The 13,608-nt window shown below is 53.2% G+C and overlaps 1 protein-coding gene across 1 annotated transcript; it reads left to right on the top strand.

Annotated features, from left to right (window-relative positions):
• The first annotated feature begins 292 nt into the window (after positions 1–292).
• On the top strand, positions 293–12,866 carry LOC139602822 (bone morphogenetic protein 8B-like). Its single transcript, XM_071452994.1, has 7 exons — positions 293–765; positions 6,825–7,017; positions 8,068–8,216; positions 8,765–8,959; positions 9,521–9,600; positions 9,914–10,024; positions 11,673–12,866. Exons 1-7 carry the CDS (start codon positions 366–368, stop codon positions 11,820–11,822), a joined length of 1,278 nt encoding a protein of 425 aa, XP_071309095.1. The 5' UTR covers positions 293–365; the 3' UTR covers positions 11,823–12,866.
• Positions 12,867–13,608: the final 742 nt, after the last annotated feature.

Here is a 13,608-nt window from a genome sequence, read left to right as displayed (position 1 = left end):
TCCCCAGGGATGGATTCCCATGAATTTGGGTCTCCACAGCTTTGGGTGCCCCTGAGGATAACCATGCCCAGGGATGGATTCCGATGAATTTGGGTCTCCACAGCTTTGGGTGCCCACCAGGACGAGCATCCCCAGGGATGGATTCCCATGAATTTGGGTCTCCACACCTTTGAGTTCCTGCCGCTTCTCATGCCCAGCGATGCTCCCCGTGCCCTGCAGCCACCGGGCGGGGAGGGCCGGGGCGGTGCCGCTGCAGGGACCGTCCCTTTCCCTCTCCCCGCCGGGGCGGGCCGGGGCCGGAGCCGGGGCCGTGCCGGTGCCCGGGGCCGCTCCGCACCGGGCGGGCGGGGGGTCCCGGCGGTGCCATGGGGCGCGGGGGGCGGCGTGGGGCCGTGGCGCTGCTCTGGGTGGCGGCCGTGCTGTGCCAGCTGGGCAGCGGCAGCGTCCTCCGCCGCCGGCTCCACGCCGCCGGGGTCCCGCAGCGGCGGCTGAGCGGCGGCGAGCGGCGGGACGTGCAGCGGGAGATCCTGGCCGTGCTGGGGCTGCCCGGCCGGCCCCGGCCCCGCGCCCCCGCCCGCGCCCCCGCCGCCGCCGCGCCGCTCTTCATGCTCGATCTGTACCACGCCGTGGCCGGCGAGGAGGAGGAGGAGGAGGGTGAGGAAGCGGCGGTGTCGCGCCCGGTGCTCACCGGGCTCAGCACGCAGAGCCCCCCGCCCGGCAGCGTCGTGAGCCGGGCAGACACCGTGGTCAGCCTCGTTAATATGGGTGAGAACCGGCGCGGGGCACCGGGGGGTACCGGGATGTGCGGGGCACCGGGAGGACCGGAGCGCACCGAGGGGCACCGGAGGTACCGGGATGTGCGGGCGGGATCCCGGCGGGTTTGGCTGGACCGGGGGCACCGGGACGATCGGAGCGCACCGGGATGATCCCGGTGGTTTAGGCTGGACCGGGGGGGACCGGGGCACACGGAGGGACTGGGGCGATCGAAGCAGACAGGAGGGGACGGGCAGGACCGGCGAGGAGGCGGCGGCAAAGCCGGGAAGGCACCGGGGGACACTGGGGGACAGCCCCGGCGGGACGGGCACGGGGCTGAGCTGACCCAACCCCGACTCCTGGTCCGTGACCGTGGCACCGGCAGCTCCGAGCATCCCTCGGGGTGGTTTCTCAGCCCTTGTTCAAATAAGGAACTTTTTTGCCCAAAGTTGAGCTCAGTAACGGGGGAGCGGCGGTGAGGGACACGGTGGCCGTGAGGGACACGAGTGTTGGCTGAAAGTGGCCGGGATGAATCCCAACTCCCCTTAAAAAGGGGAAACGGAGAAGGGGAACGTCCTGCAGCAAGAAGGAGCCGAGGGAGGCTCCTCCACGCCGCTGTCCCCGTTTCAGCGGGCACAAGGCGGGCAGCGAACGGGGCTCGGGGCAGGCGGGACAGCGGCTCTGGTGCCAGCAGCAGGGCGACCCTCGGTGGGACACCGAATCACGGCTCCAAATAAAATCCTCCAGGCTGCTAATTACTGCTGGAATCCCGTCCAGCTGGTTACCAGGCTCCAGCATCCCTCGTATTTCCAGGCAACAGAGCTGATCCCAGCATCAGCGGGGCCACAAAAACTCGGGGTGGGATAAATCCTCTCCCAGGGCTGAACCCGGTGGGATTTGCAGACCGGGAGTTCGGATAAGGAGCTTTTCCCCGTCCTTGCTCGTTGCTTTAAGGGATGTTCGGGTGCCCCAAGCAGAAAATCCCCCACAACCTTTGAGGACGGGGAGAATCCCTCCTTGGAGATGGGAGGCAGGGAGCGGGATCTGCAGCCTTGGCAGGAGGTTTAGGCGATGGAGGAGCTGTGGAGGTGTCTCCTGCTCATTCCTACACCCCCTGGACCACGAGTGGGTGTGAGGAATCTCCCTGGGACAGAGCCACAGGTGCAGGCACCCAGAGCCCTGAGGGAACTGGTGGAGTTCAGCATCCTGGGAAAGCTGAGAGCGATGGAGACAAAAACTGAAGCGCCAAATCCCCTCGGCACTTGGGACAACACCCAGGCACCAAAAAGGGCATTAAAATGGTCAGGTTTGGTGGTAACCACGGTGGGATGCTCAGGGGAGCCTTTAGGAGGGATCACTGCAGGTACAGGGGCACTGCTGCCCTTCCCAGTGCTCCTGGAGTAGCCAGGAGAGTTGTGGAGCACAGCTCCAGCCTTCCATTTGAATGGCTTTGATTTCTGCGGCTTCCTCAGCCCCTTCATGTTAATTAAATAAGGGTTTTTTTGTGGGAGAAGGCCAGCTCTCATTTACATGCATAATTAGCTGCACAATTATCCCGATGGGGACATGCAAATGGAGTAAAGTCTGTGCCCCATTGGGCACTTGGACCTCTTTGGACCTGTGTGAGCCGGTCCCGAGGCACTCCTTGTTCCTGGGAAGGGGGAGTGACAAAAATCCCACAACGCGGCCCGGTTTGGGGACAGGGGCAGCCCCAGCTGCGTCCGGGGCCGGTGGATCCGCCCGTGCCACCCTTTCCCGGTCTGTGCTGTTTCTGCGCCCTCCCTGCAGCAGCCCGGCGGGATTTGGGGTTTTTAAGCCCGGGGTGAGGATGGGCTTTGGGATTTCTCCTCAGCTGTGAGCCGTGGATACGGGCAGGGTGTGATTGTGGAGCGGGGAGATGTGGGGCGGGAAGGGGGTGAGGGCTCTCAGCGTTCCTGAGCCCCCCAGGGCACCACAGCGCACACATCCCCCTTTCCCTGCTGGCTCCCGATTTACTGGGAGGTGTCCCATGGCAAGGGGGTGGAATTAGATGATTTTAAGGTTCCTTCCGACCCAAAGGAGTCTGTGATTCCCCCGTGGCTGTTTCAGATGCGCCCACAGCCAAACATCTTTTCCTGGAAAATCCAGGGAACACTGGAGAGGAACCCAAAAACAGCCACAGCACCCCAGGGCACCCCAGGGCACCCCAAGTGTGGGGTGGGAGCTCAGGGCAGCCTCTTTAATGGAATTTTAGGAGTTGGGAAGTGCTGCTCCACTCCAGTTTGGAAGTTCACCGCTCACTGCCATCACCCCACACAATTACCACTGAAACCCAGCTGCTGTCGGGATTTTCCCAGCCCTGGCTCCATTTTGCAGCCGTTTGAGCCTCCTCTCCTCGGGGCATCCTGTGCCAAGGTGTCGGTGCCCTCCATGGACCCTCTGTGTGCGTTTTAATGGGAAAAACTTCCCAGATAAATCCTGGGATCCACCTGGAACAGGGCGCTCCTGGCTGAGCTCTGTGTCCTGCGGCTCCCACTGCTCATCCCAGGAGGATGGAGGAAGCAAAGTGGGAGTCTGGGTGTGTTGGGAGAGCTCCTAAATCCCTCCCCACTTCAGAAAGCCTCCAGAGCTTATTTTTTCCCCCTGCTTGCTAGGAAAGGACAGCATCTTCCCTGCATCTCCTTTAAACCTATTTTAGGATGCAGGGCACTTGATGTGGTTGAATATCCTGGCATTTCCTTTTAATTTGGTGTCTGAAATGATCGTGGGGACCCATGGGGAGAAGCCAGGCCTGGTAATTACGACTGAAGCACGGTTTGTGGAAGTTTATAGAAGCAAAAACGTGCAGCTAAGAATAACCTGGGGAGCAGGAGGAAGGGCTGGGACCTGGGAAGAGATCTGGGAATGCTCAGGGGCTGGGAGACACCAGGAGGCTCAGCTGAGATGGAGCTGGGCATCCCCTGCCAGGGAGCAGCCCAAATGCTGTTTATATTCGTTTATAATAATTTTGATATTATTTTTGGGGGTGATAGGAGCACAGGGGGGCACTCAGCTTTGGGGGGAAGGTGCAGCAGCTCCTGGGGATGATGCCAAAGGAAGGGGAAAGGAGAGCAAAGCTCCTGGGTTGGGCTTTTTTTGTGCCTCTCCTCTGCAATCCAGATCATCCACCCACAGATAATTGAGGGTTGGTGGTGTGGCTGAGTCAAGCCGGAGCAGGGGCAGGTTCCCAGGCACCCTGGGCTCCCCAAACCACCCGGGGGGGCACCTCCAGCTCACCCCCAGCAGCATCTGAGCACCCCCAGCTCTGCTGGGTGCTCAGGGGGGACTGCAGGGCTCTCATTTCACAGCAATTTTGATTTTAGGAGCGAGCACGGGGACGTTGAGGCTGCTCCGAAAACTCCAAACTGCTCCAAACTCGTGTTTGGGGTGCTCCAAGCTGCTGCTTGTGCACCAGTGGTGGCACAGAAGGGGAAGATTCTCTCTCAGGCCTCCCCCTCCAAAGGGGTTCCCTTTTTTCCTCTCTGAAGCAGCAGAGAATTCAGGGATTCCTCCCAGGATTCCATCCCAGACAGATCCAGCTTATTGGTTCCTCAAAGGGCTCAGCTAACTGCAGCTCAGCTGATTTTTGCATTTCTCCTGCTGTCAAGGTGTCCCTGGGCTCCCCTCCCACCAAATCCCCTCCTCTGCCTTCACCCCTGGACCCCTCCCTCCATCACCTCCACAGCAACGGGAAATTTTCATTTAAAAAAAAAATTTAGCAGAGGCTTTCACTCTTCTCTAGAGACAAAAATTGCCTTTTTGGCTTTTTTATCTGGTGTGGGGTCTCTGTGACCTCTGTGGCTCTGACAAAAAACCCTTCTGCACATCCCTGGCTGAGGGTCCAGCTGCAGCCAAAGATTTTGGAGCAAAGTGACCAAAAACACACGAGGGGACCCCTGGAGAGTCCCCTGGACTGGTGTGGGACACTCACATCAGGGGGGATTATCAGTGCTAAAAAACCAGAGGTGACTCCTCCACTCACATTCTGGGGGGAATTGAAGGATTTTTGTGAGCACCGCGAGGCCTCGGCAGCACCAAAAATCCAGGGGAATAAAAAACACCCCAGGACGGGGTGGTGGAAGAAATGGGAAAGAGGGAAGAGCCTGAGGGACTGCAGAGGGTTTGGGGGGCTCCGTGTCCCCCCCGAGGGGGACAGGGGCTGGCTCAGGTGCCCACAGCATCCTGGCAGCCAGCAGCAGGGCAGGAAGCGCTCTCCGCATCCGCCCTGCCCCGCGCTCTTTTTATAACACGGCTTGTGGTGAGGCCGGGAGCTGCAGGGAATGTGGGATTTGAAAAACAAAACAAAACGAAACAAAAAAAAAAAAGGAAAAAGAAAAAAAAAAAAAAGAAAAAAAAAGGGGCAAAAAAAAAAAAAAAAAGAGGAAAAAATAAGAAGGAAAAAAAACTTGTGGGTATGTAAGTAAAATCTCGGGGTTGGGTTTTGGGGGGATGCACTGCTCCCTCCAATATATATATATATAATATACAAAATAATATATATTTATATATAATATAAATTATAAATATATATATTATATAAAATATATAAATATACAAATATATAAATAATATGTATATATATTATATATATTATCTATATATAATATAGATAATATATATTATATATATTATCTATATATAATATAGATAATATATATTATATATATAATTATATTATTTATATATTTGTATATTTATATGCAAATATATAAATATATATAAAATTATATAGAATATATATAATTATATATAATATATTTATTTTTATATTTTTATAATTTTATATATTTATAATTTATATAATATATAAATATATTATATATTATAATTCATATATATATACATATATATATTATGTATATATATTTATATATATGGGAATGGCAAGCTTATGGTGGACTAAATTTGGAACATTTCCCCCCTGGAATTGGTTAAAAAATGCATTTTAAATGTTTATTTTTGATTTAGTTTTAAAAGTAAGCACCAGGTTTACGTTTGCACCCAAAGCAGGAGAAGCTTTAGTCACATTAAATATGATTCAATCATAAACTTTATATATTTATATAATATATATATATATATGGGAATGGCAATCTTATGGTGGATTAAATTTGGAATATTTCCCCCCCTGGAATTGGTTAAAAAATGGATTTACATGTTTATTTTTTTATTTAGTTAATTATTTGGTTTAGATTTAAAAGTAAGCGCCAGGTTACATTGCTTTTGAGCCTGAAGCAGGAGAAGCTTTAGTCACATTGAATCATATTTAATAATAAACTTTAATTACACTCAGACCAGGAAGATTGGGGTATTTTTAAAGAACAATTTGAAGCAAATAATTGCACATTAGCAAAACTGTGGGGGCTGCATTACCATAGAGAAAGGAAGGTTTATTCTTTATGGACGAACAAAATAAAATCAGATTTTTCCTGTCCCAGTGTGATGGAGAAATGAGGTGTTTGCAGGAAAAAGTGAGGGGTTTTTTTACAGAGCAGTGACCTGATAATCCCTCCCAACTCCCCAAAACCACACAGGATAAAAATTTTTATTTGTGGCTAAGTTTTTGCTTGTGGACAAATCTTTGCTTGTGGACCTGTGATATCCAGTGATGGCCCTGATGAGCCCTGGGCTTGTCTGCTGCAAGAAAAGTTTGAAAAACCCCAATTTTTGCTCCAGATGGCCCTGCTGAGCCACAAAATCTCAACATTTTGAACGTGTTTTTCACCTTTTGGTGAAGCAGCTCCTAAAGCCTGTCACATTCCCTGTGCTCCTCCCATAGCCAGCCTTTGCGCTTTTTATTTTAATTTATTTTAGTTTTAATTAATAATAAAGGAGGAGGGCTGGGAGGGAAAGCTGGTGGGTTTACATCAAAATAAATTGCAGAAATAGTGGAGGCTGATCCAGATCCAACCCCTCAGGAGACGGGAACTTCCAACCAAGGGCGAGCAGCTCAGAACCCGTGGGTTTATCCCCAAAATCCACTTGGTGGGGCTCAGTGGGGAGGTTCCAGGCTTGGCTCAGCCATCCCTGAGCCCTTTTTGCTTTCTCCTCAGTGGAGCAGGACCGGGACCTTTTGTCACCCAAGCCCTACTGGAAGGAGTTCAGGTTCGACCTGACCCAGGTGCCGGTGGGAGAGGCCGTGACGGCCGCCGAGTTCCGCATCTACAAATCCCGGGGCGTCCCCAGGCACGGCAACAGCAGCCTCCACGTCAGCATCTACGAGGTGGCTGCCCAGCATTCCAACAGGTCAGGGGCTGGGAAAGGCAGGGGTGGCAGGAAAGGGGGTGGGAATGAGGATGAGGAGGGTGGGAGTGGGGATGGTGTGGAGAAAAGGGTGTGGGGTGATGGGGATGGGAATGGGGGTGAGGATGAAGGTGGGAATGAAGGAGATTGGAAGGGAATGAAGATGATGGGAATGGGGGTGAGGATGAATGTGATGGAGGTGAGAATGAAGAGGATGGGAAGACAATGAGGATAGGAGTGAAGATGATGGGAATGGGGGTGAGGATGAAGATGATGGGGAAGGGAACGGGGATAGAAGTGAAGATAATAGGAATGGGGGTGAGGATGATGGGAATGGGGATGAGGATGAAGGTGATAGGGGTGGGAATGAAGAGGATGGGAGGACAATGGGGATAGGAGTGGAGATGATGGGAATGGGGGTGAGGATGAAGGTGATGGGGGTGGAAAAGGGTGTGGGAATGAAGGAGATGGGAAGGGAACAAGGATGGGGTGAAGGTGATTGGAATGGGGGTGAGGATGAAGGTGATGGGGATGATGGGCATAGGAATGGGAGTGGGAATGAAAATGTGAATGGGTAAGGGAATGAACAAGATGGGAATGGGAATGGAAACAAGGTTAATGGGGATGGTGATAGGTACAGGAATGAAAATGGGAATGGGGATGAAGGTGATGGGAATGGGTGTGGGTACAGGAATGAAGATGGGAATGGGAATGCAAATGAAGGCAATGGGAATGGTGCTGAAGAAGAGGGGAATGGGGTGGTGGGGATGGGAACTGGGATGAAGATGGAGGCAGGAATGGGGAGCAGCCCCAGGCTGTCCCTCCCTACCCCACCCGCAGCGGCTCCCACACCTGCCCCAGGGCAGTGCCACGCCCTGGCATCCCCACCTGGGCAGGGAGGGAGCTTTTCCCAGGACACCCCCGTGGTGTCCAGCACCCAGGAGCTGGGATCTGCCCAGACACAGCTCTCAGGAGTCATCCCCATTCATTACCCCTCCTGCTGCAGCCCTTCGGGGGCTGTTACTCACCCGCTCCTTTCCCCTGTTCCTGCAGGGAATCTGACCTGTTCCTGCTGGATGTGCAGGACCTGTGTGCTGGGACTGAGGGCTGGCTGGTGTTTGATGTCACAGCTGCCAGCAACCACTGGTCAGTGGAGCAGAAATACACCCTGGGGCTGCGGCTCTATGTGGAGACAGATGATGGTGAGCCTGCCCGACCTCCCTGCAGAGTTTGGGGACAAATTCCCAGGAACTGGAGCCCTCTCAGTGCTGTGGATGTGCTGGGGGGGGGTTGATCTCAGTGCAATTTTAAATTTCCAGCTCTGATGGGTGCCAGCAGTCTGGGTTTGCAGGTTCTGATGGCGTGGACTGTAATTAACCTCATTAATAGTTAATGAACTCCTTACCTGGAGGCATCCTCTGTGTGTGGGGCAGAGGATTAACCCTCTTTTCCCCACGGGATTAAATCTGCTCCAGCAGTGCCTTTTCCAGGGGGGAAGGCACACAGAGAGCAGCTCCTCTTCCATGGGAGGAGGAACCACAGCCCCATCCATTCCTTGAGGTGAAGGACAAAACCCCTTTTAACCCCTGAGCAGCCCCGTGTCACCATTTCATGCTGGAACAGGAGGCTCCAACCCCTTGGCATGCCAAAACCACACCTCCTGCTGCAGATTTCCCCTATTCCTCATCTCTGCTTTAACCAAACGAGCTCCATTTGAGGCCAAACCCCAACGATGGTCCTGTCCCCGCAGGGCACAGCGTGGATCCGGGCTCAGCCGGGCTCCTGGGCCGAAGGGGACCCCGCTCCAAGCAGCCCTTCATGGTGACATTTTTCCGGGCCAGCCCCAGCCCCTCCCGTGTCACACGAGCAGCCAAACCCCAGAGGAGGCGACAGCACAAGAAATCCAACGACCTCCCCCACCCCAACAAGCTCCCAGGAATTTTTGGTGAGGTGTTTTCTGCTGCAGGAGGAGGAGGAGGAGGGATGCCCCTGTGGAAAACACGAGGCTCTGCTTGTCAGCACCTTGAAGTCCCAATATTTTTGGCCCAAGGGAAACAGAGGGAAAAGTTCTGAGGTTTTAGGATTGGAGGTTTTTGAAGTATGGGAGGTGCAGAGAGGGTTTGGGTTGGATGCCCTCAAGGAAATGGTGTTTTGTGAGCGTGTCAGGATTACTGAATATTGGAATTTTTGCCTCATTGCCCTTGGCTTTGGAGCCTTGGGAAGGTGTCACAGCTCCAGAAAGCTCAGGCAGGAGGGGAGCAGGAAGGACTAAGTCTGGGAAACCCTCAAAGTGAGCAAAGCTGGGGTTTAGCCCTTCCAAGGCTGAATTCCTTTATCCCAATATTGGAATATCAATTTATAGGCCAGTCTGGAGCTGCTTTTCCCTTTGTGCAGCAGCAAAGGCTCCTCTCCTTTGGCTCTCCCGGGCTAATCCCAGTCCCAGGGGCTGAATCCCACCTCTGAGGGGGAATTCCAGGGCTGAAATCCCTGTCCCCTTTTCCCACAGATGATGTCCACCCCACGGATGGGCGGCAGGTCTGCCGGCGCCACGAGCTCTACGTCAGCTTCCAGGACCTTGGCTGGCTGGTACTTGTCTGCTGGGAGAAGTAAATGACAAAAAAAAAACCAAAAATCTCCCCATCATTCCATTTCCCCATCCTGGGCTCCCTCCCAGGCTGGATCCTCCTGCCCATGAAACCATCCCAGGAGCTGGGAAGGCAAACAGGAACGGCCACAACCCCAAACCCCACCGGCGACCCCGAACAAACTCATGGCTGATCCAGAAATCCAAAATAAACCCTTGCTGAGCTGTTTATGCAGGTGGGGAATGGACGAGGGGGCACAGAAGGGTGAAGCCCTCCATGTAATCCTTTTTTTTTTTTTTTGGTTATTTTTGCAGGACTGGGTGATTGCTCCACAGGGATACTCAGCCTACTACTGTGAGGGGGAGTGTGCGTTCCCGCTGGACTCCTGCATGAACGCCACCAACCACGCCATCCTGCAGTCCCTGGTCAGTGCAGCCCACCAGGGCAGCCCTGGGGGGACTTCCAGGGTCCTGGGGAGCACTCGGGTCCTGAGGAAGAGCTGGGATTTTGGGATGAGCAAGGCTGGGTTTGAGGGCGTTCAGCTGGGAGGGCGCAGTTGGGCTCCTGATTGAAATAAAGAATTAGTGGGTGAACGCACATCTGGGTGGGTGAACGCACATCTGGGTGGGTGAATGCCCATCTGGGTGGGTGAACGCACATCTGGGTGGGTTCATGCCCATCTGGGTGGGTGCATGCACATCTGGGTGGCTGCCCACAGGCTGACAGGAGGTTCCAATATGGAATTTCAAGGCATTTGTGGACAGACCCAGAGTGAGGGCACAGAGCTCTGTCCCTCATCCTCAACCAGAAGCAGAACTTTGAGATCCCAGATCTCCCTCACCTCTTAATTTTCTGACACCATCCTGCTCCAGTTTCACAGCAGCTGGGGCAAAACTGATGGTTTCTGGCAGATTAATGATCCCTCTCCCCTGGCAGCGAGCTGGGGAGCAGAGACGAGCCCAGGGCACACCAGAGCCCCCCAAAAAACTCTCAGTGTCATCCCTGCATCCTCCTCTCCAGCTGTTCCTGAGGGTTTACCCACAACCCCAGCACCCAAACATTGGGCTCAGCATATTCCCAGCAAGAAAAGCTTTAATGCCTTGGGTTTGTTTTTTTTCCCAAACCCACCCCACATCCCAGCCAGAGCTTTAATTTCTGGAATTTCCTGCCCTGTGAGTGTTTTGGTTTCCCAATGGCAGAGCCACCCCGGCTCCGGTGCTCGCGGTTAATTACAGGGAGCGCCGAGCCCTCGGCCCAGCCTTTGAAGGTGTCGCCTGGCTGGGTTTAATTTTGACATTAACAAAACTTCCAGGGGCTGGGAACCATCCAGGGAGGGGCTCTTTTCCCCCCCCTACACCCACCCATCACCCCCAAACCCAGCGCTGTTCCCAAAACGGAGCTGCTGGGGCAGGATGTGAATCACCTGGATCTGGCCCTTCTGGGAAGAGCCAGGGCAAAGGCGGCTGTGGAGCCGTGCCAGCCCCAGCCTGAGCTGCAAATAGCAGGGTTGGACAGCAAAAACACCGGACTTCCGAGCTGGGAGAGCTCGGCTGCCCCTGCTGTAAATGAATCGCACATGTCGGGGCAGCCACCAGGGCTCCCGTGTCCTGCCAGACTCCTCCAGCCCCTGCCCTGCAGGGAAACTCCGGGATAACGCCTGGCCCCAGCAGGGAAAAACCATCCCCGAGTGCAGTCCTGCTCACAGAGGTGTTGTGGACTTTAGGGTTTAAGTTTGGGGGGCAGAATCTCTGTTGGAGCAACACCCAGCGCCCCCCGTCCACACCAGAGCCTGACCCGCGCTGCGCTGATTTATGGGTTTGGTTTTTTTTAGTCATTTGTCTATTTTTGTGAGAAAAAGGGCCCTGAAATCCCAAATTAATGAAGGGGCTGCCTGGCCCACGCAGTGCCATGAGCCCTGATCCAATATAAACCACAGCAGGGACTGCCTGGAGTTTAGAACAAATATTTTTGCAAAAAGATGGAAATAATCCCCCCATTCACCCGGGGTTTTTTGGTTGGGTTGTTGCCTGGAGCCACGTTTGCTGGCTCTGACGGGCTCCATCCGTCCCCCAGGTCCACCTGATGAAGCCTGAGGCCGTGCCCAAGGCGTGCTGTGCCCCCACCAAGCTCAGTGCCACCTCTGTCCTCTACTATGACAGCAACAACAACGTCATCCTCAAAAAGCACCGGAACATGGTGGTGAAATCCTGCGGCTGCCACTGATGGACAGGGCCCTTTCCCACCCCTGAGTGTCCCATTCCCACCCCTGGATGTTCCATCCCCACTCCTGAGTGTCCCATTCCCGTCCCTGAGTGTCCCGTTCCTATCCCTGGATGCCCCATTCCCACCCCTGGATGTCCCATTCCCACTCCTGGATGTCCCATTCCCACTCCTGGATGCCCCATCCCCACCCCTGAGTGTCCCATTCCTGTCCCTGGATGTCCCATTCCCACCCCTGAGTGTCCCATTCCCGTCCCTGGATGTCCCATTCCCACCTCTGAGTGTCCCATTCCCATCCCTGGATGCCCCAGTCCCACCTCTGAGTGTCCCATTCCCATCCCTGGATGTCCCATTCCCACTCCTGAGTGTCCCATTCCCATCCCTGGATGCCCCATTCCCATCCCTGGATGCCCCATTCCCATCCCTGGATGTCCCATTCCCACTCCTGGATGCCCCATCCCCACCCCTGAGTGTCCCCTCCCATTCCCATCAGAGCAATGTGACCCTGGGTTTCTGCTGCATGCATGGAAGAGGAGCTTTGTGGGCTGCATCAGAGCAAAATCCTTTAATAATAATAATAATAACAACTAATAAAAGCCAAAAATAAACCCCTCCCACCCCTTTCTAGAAGTGGATGTAAATAATATAAAACTTCCTTTTTCTTATCCTGCTTGGTGACACACAGATATATACAAACATACATATATATATATATATAGGAAAGTGAGGATTTTTGGCTGATTCTGTTTTGTCTGTGACTGATGAGTTTCCCTATGCTGGAGGCAGTTTTTTGGTGGGGGGAGGCAGCATCCAGGTTGCTCTGGGACTGAGCTGTTTCTAGCTGTGTATTTCTCCACTAACCCACCTCTACCCAAGTGCTTTTAATTCCCTTAATGAAAATATCATCAGCCAATTAAGTAGCTGGCTGACTAACCCCCTCCTGTTTACCCAAAGTTCACCAAACTCAGCCAGTTGGAAAAAAAAAATAAAATATCCATATTGAGCTACAGCACTGTTATAAAATAAACGCAAAGTTTGGAAAGTAAACACGGAGTTTCTCTTGCTCTTTGTTTTTTAATGTCACAGCACAACAGGGCTCTGTTCAGAGGGCCTTTTGCAATGAAAAAAAGACTCAGAATTGGCTAAAATTGTACCTATTTGCTTGAAAATGAGCCCTGATGTGAGTTTTAGGTCAGGCTGTGCCCATCCCGTGGGCTCCCGGCTGGGCTGTGACCGGCCCCAGGCAGCTTCCCCAGGTTATTTGCACAATTAAATTATTTATTTGCTCTGATTTTAAAAGGAAAAGGCCTGTCCTGGTTCTCAGCTCGGATACCTGGGGAACCTTACAGCAATAAACAAGGAAAGAACCTGGCACAGTCAGGGAAAAATCCCAATAAAACCCCAAGATTTTCTCCCTGTCAGTGCCCAGCTTCCCACGGAAAGGTTTTGCTTCTCTGGGTAATTAATTAATTAATTAATTAATTAAGAATTAGTGGGCTCATGCCTATAATGTGAATTCCACACAAAATCCAGCTCAGGATGCAATCCTGGCTCTGTGGGATTCGGTGCCTCCTGCAGAGAGAACACCCAGGCCTGGCACTGACTCTGGATTCTCCCTTTCAGGTCTTGCTGAAGGCGCCTGCAAGGGCTGACTTTAAAAAATGTGGGATTTAAACAAAAAGAAGGGAGCAAGGAAAGGGAAAGCTGGGCTGGCTTGTCAGGAATCAGATCCTTGAATCTCACCTTGTCTCAGTTTTAGGACAATGCACAACCCACAGCCACCCTAGGA

This window comes from Agelaius tricolor, unplaced genomic scaffold, assembly GCF_023055355.1.
Source record: "Agelaius tricolor isolate 1412-34295 unplaced genomic scaffold, bAgeTri1.0.p SCAF_36, whole genome shotgun sequence".
In the NCBI taxonomy this organism is placed as follows: Eukaryota; Metazoa; Chordata; class Aves; order Passeriformes; family Icteridae; genus Agelaius; species Agelaius tricolor.
Note: the sequence above shows the minus strand (reverse complement) of the source record. Positions and strands in the feature narration are given on the sequence as shown.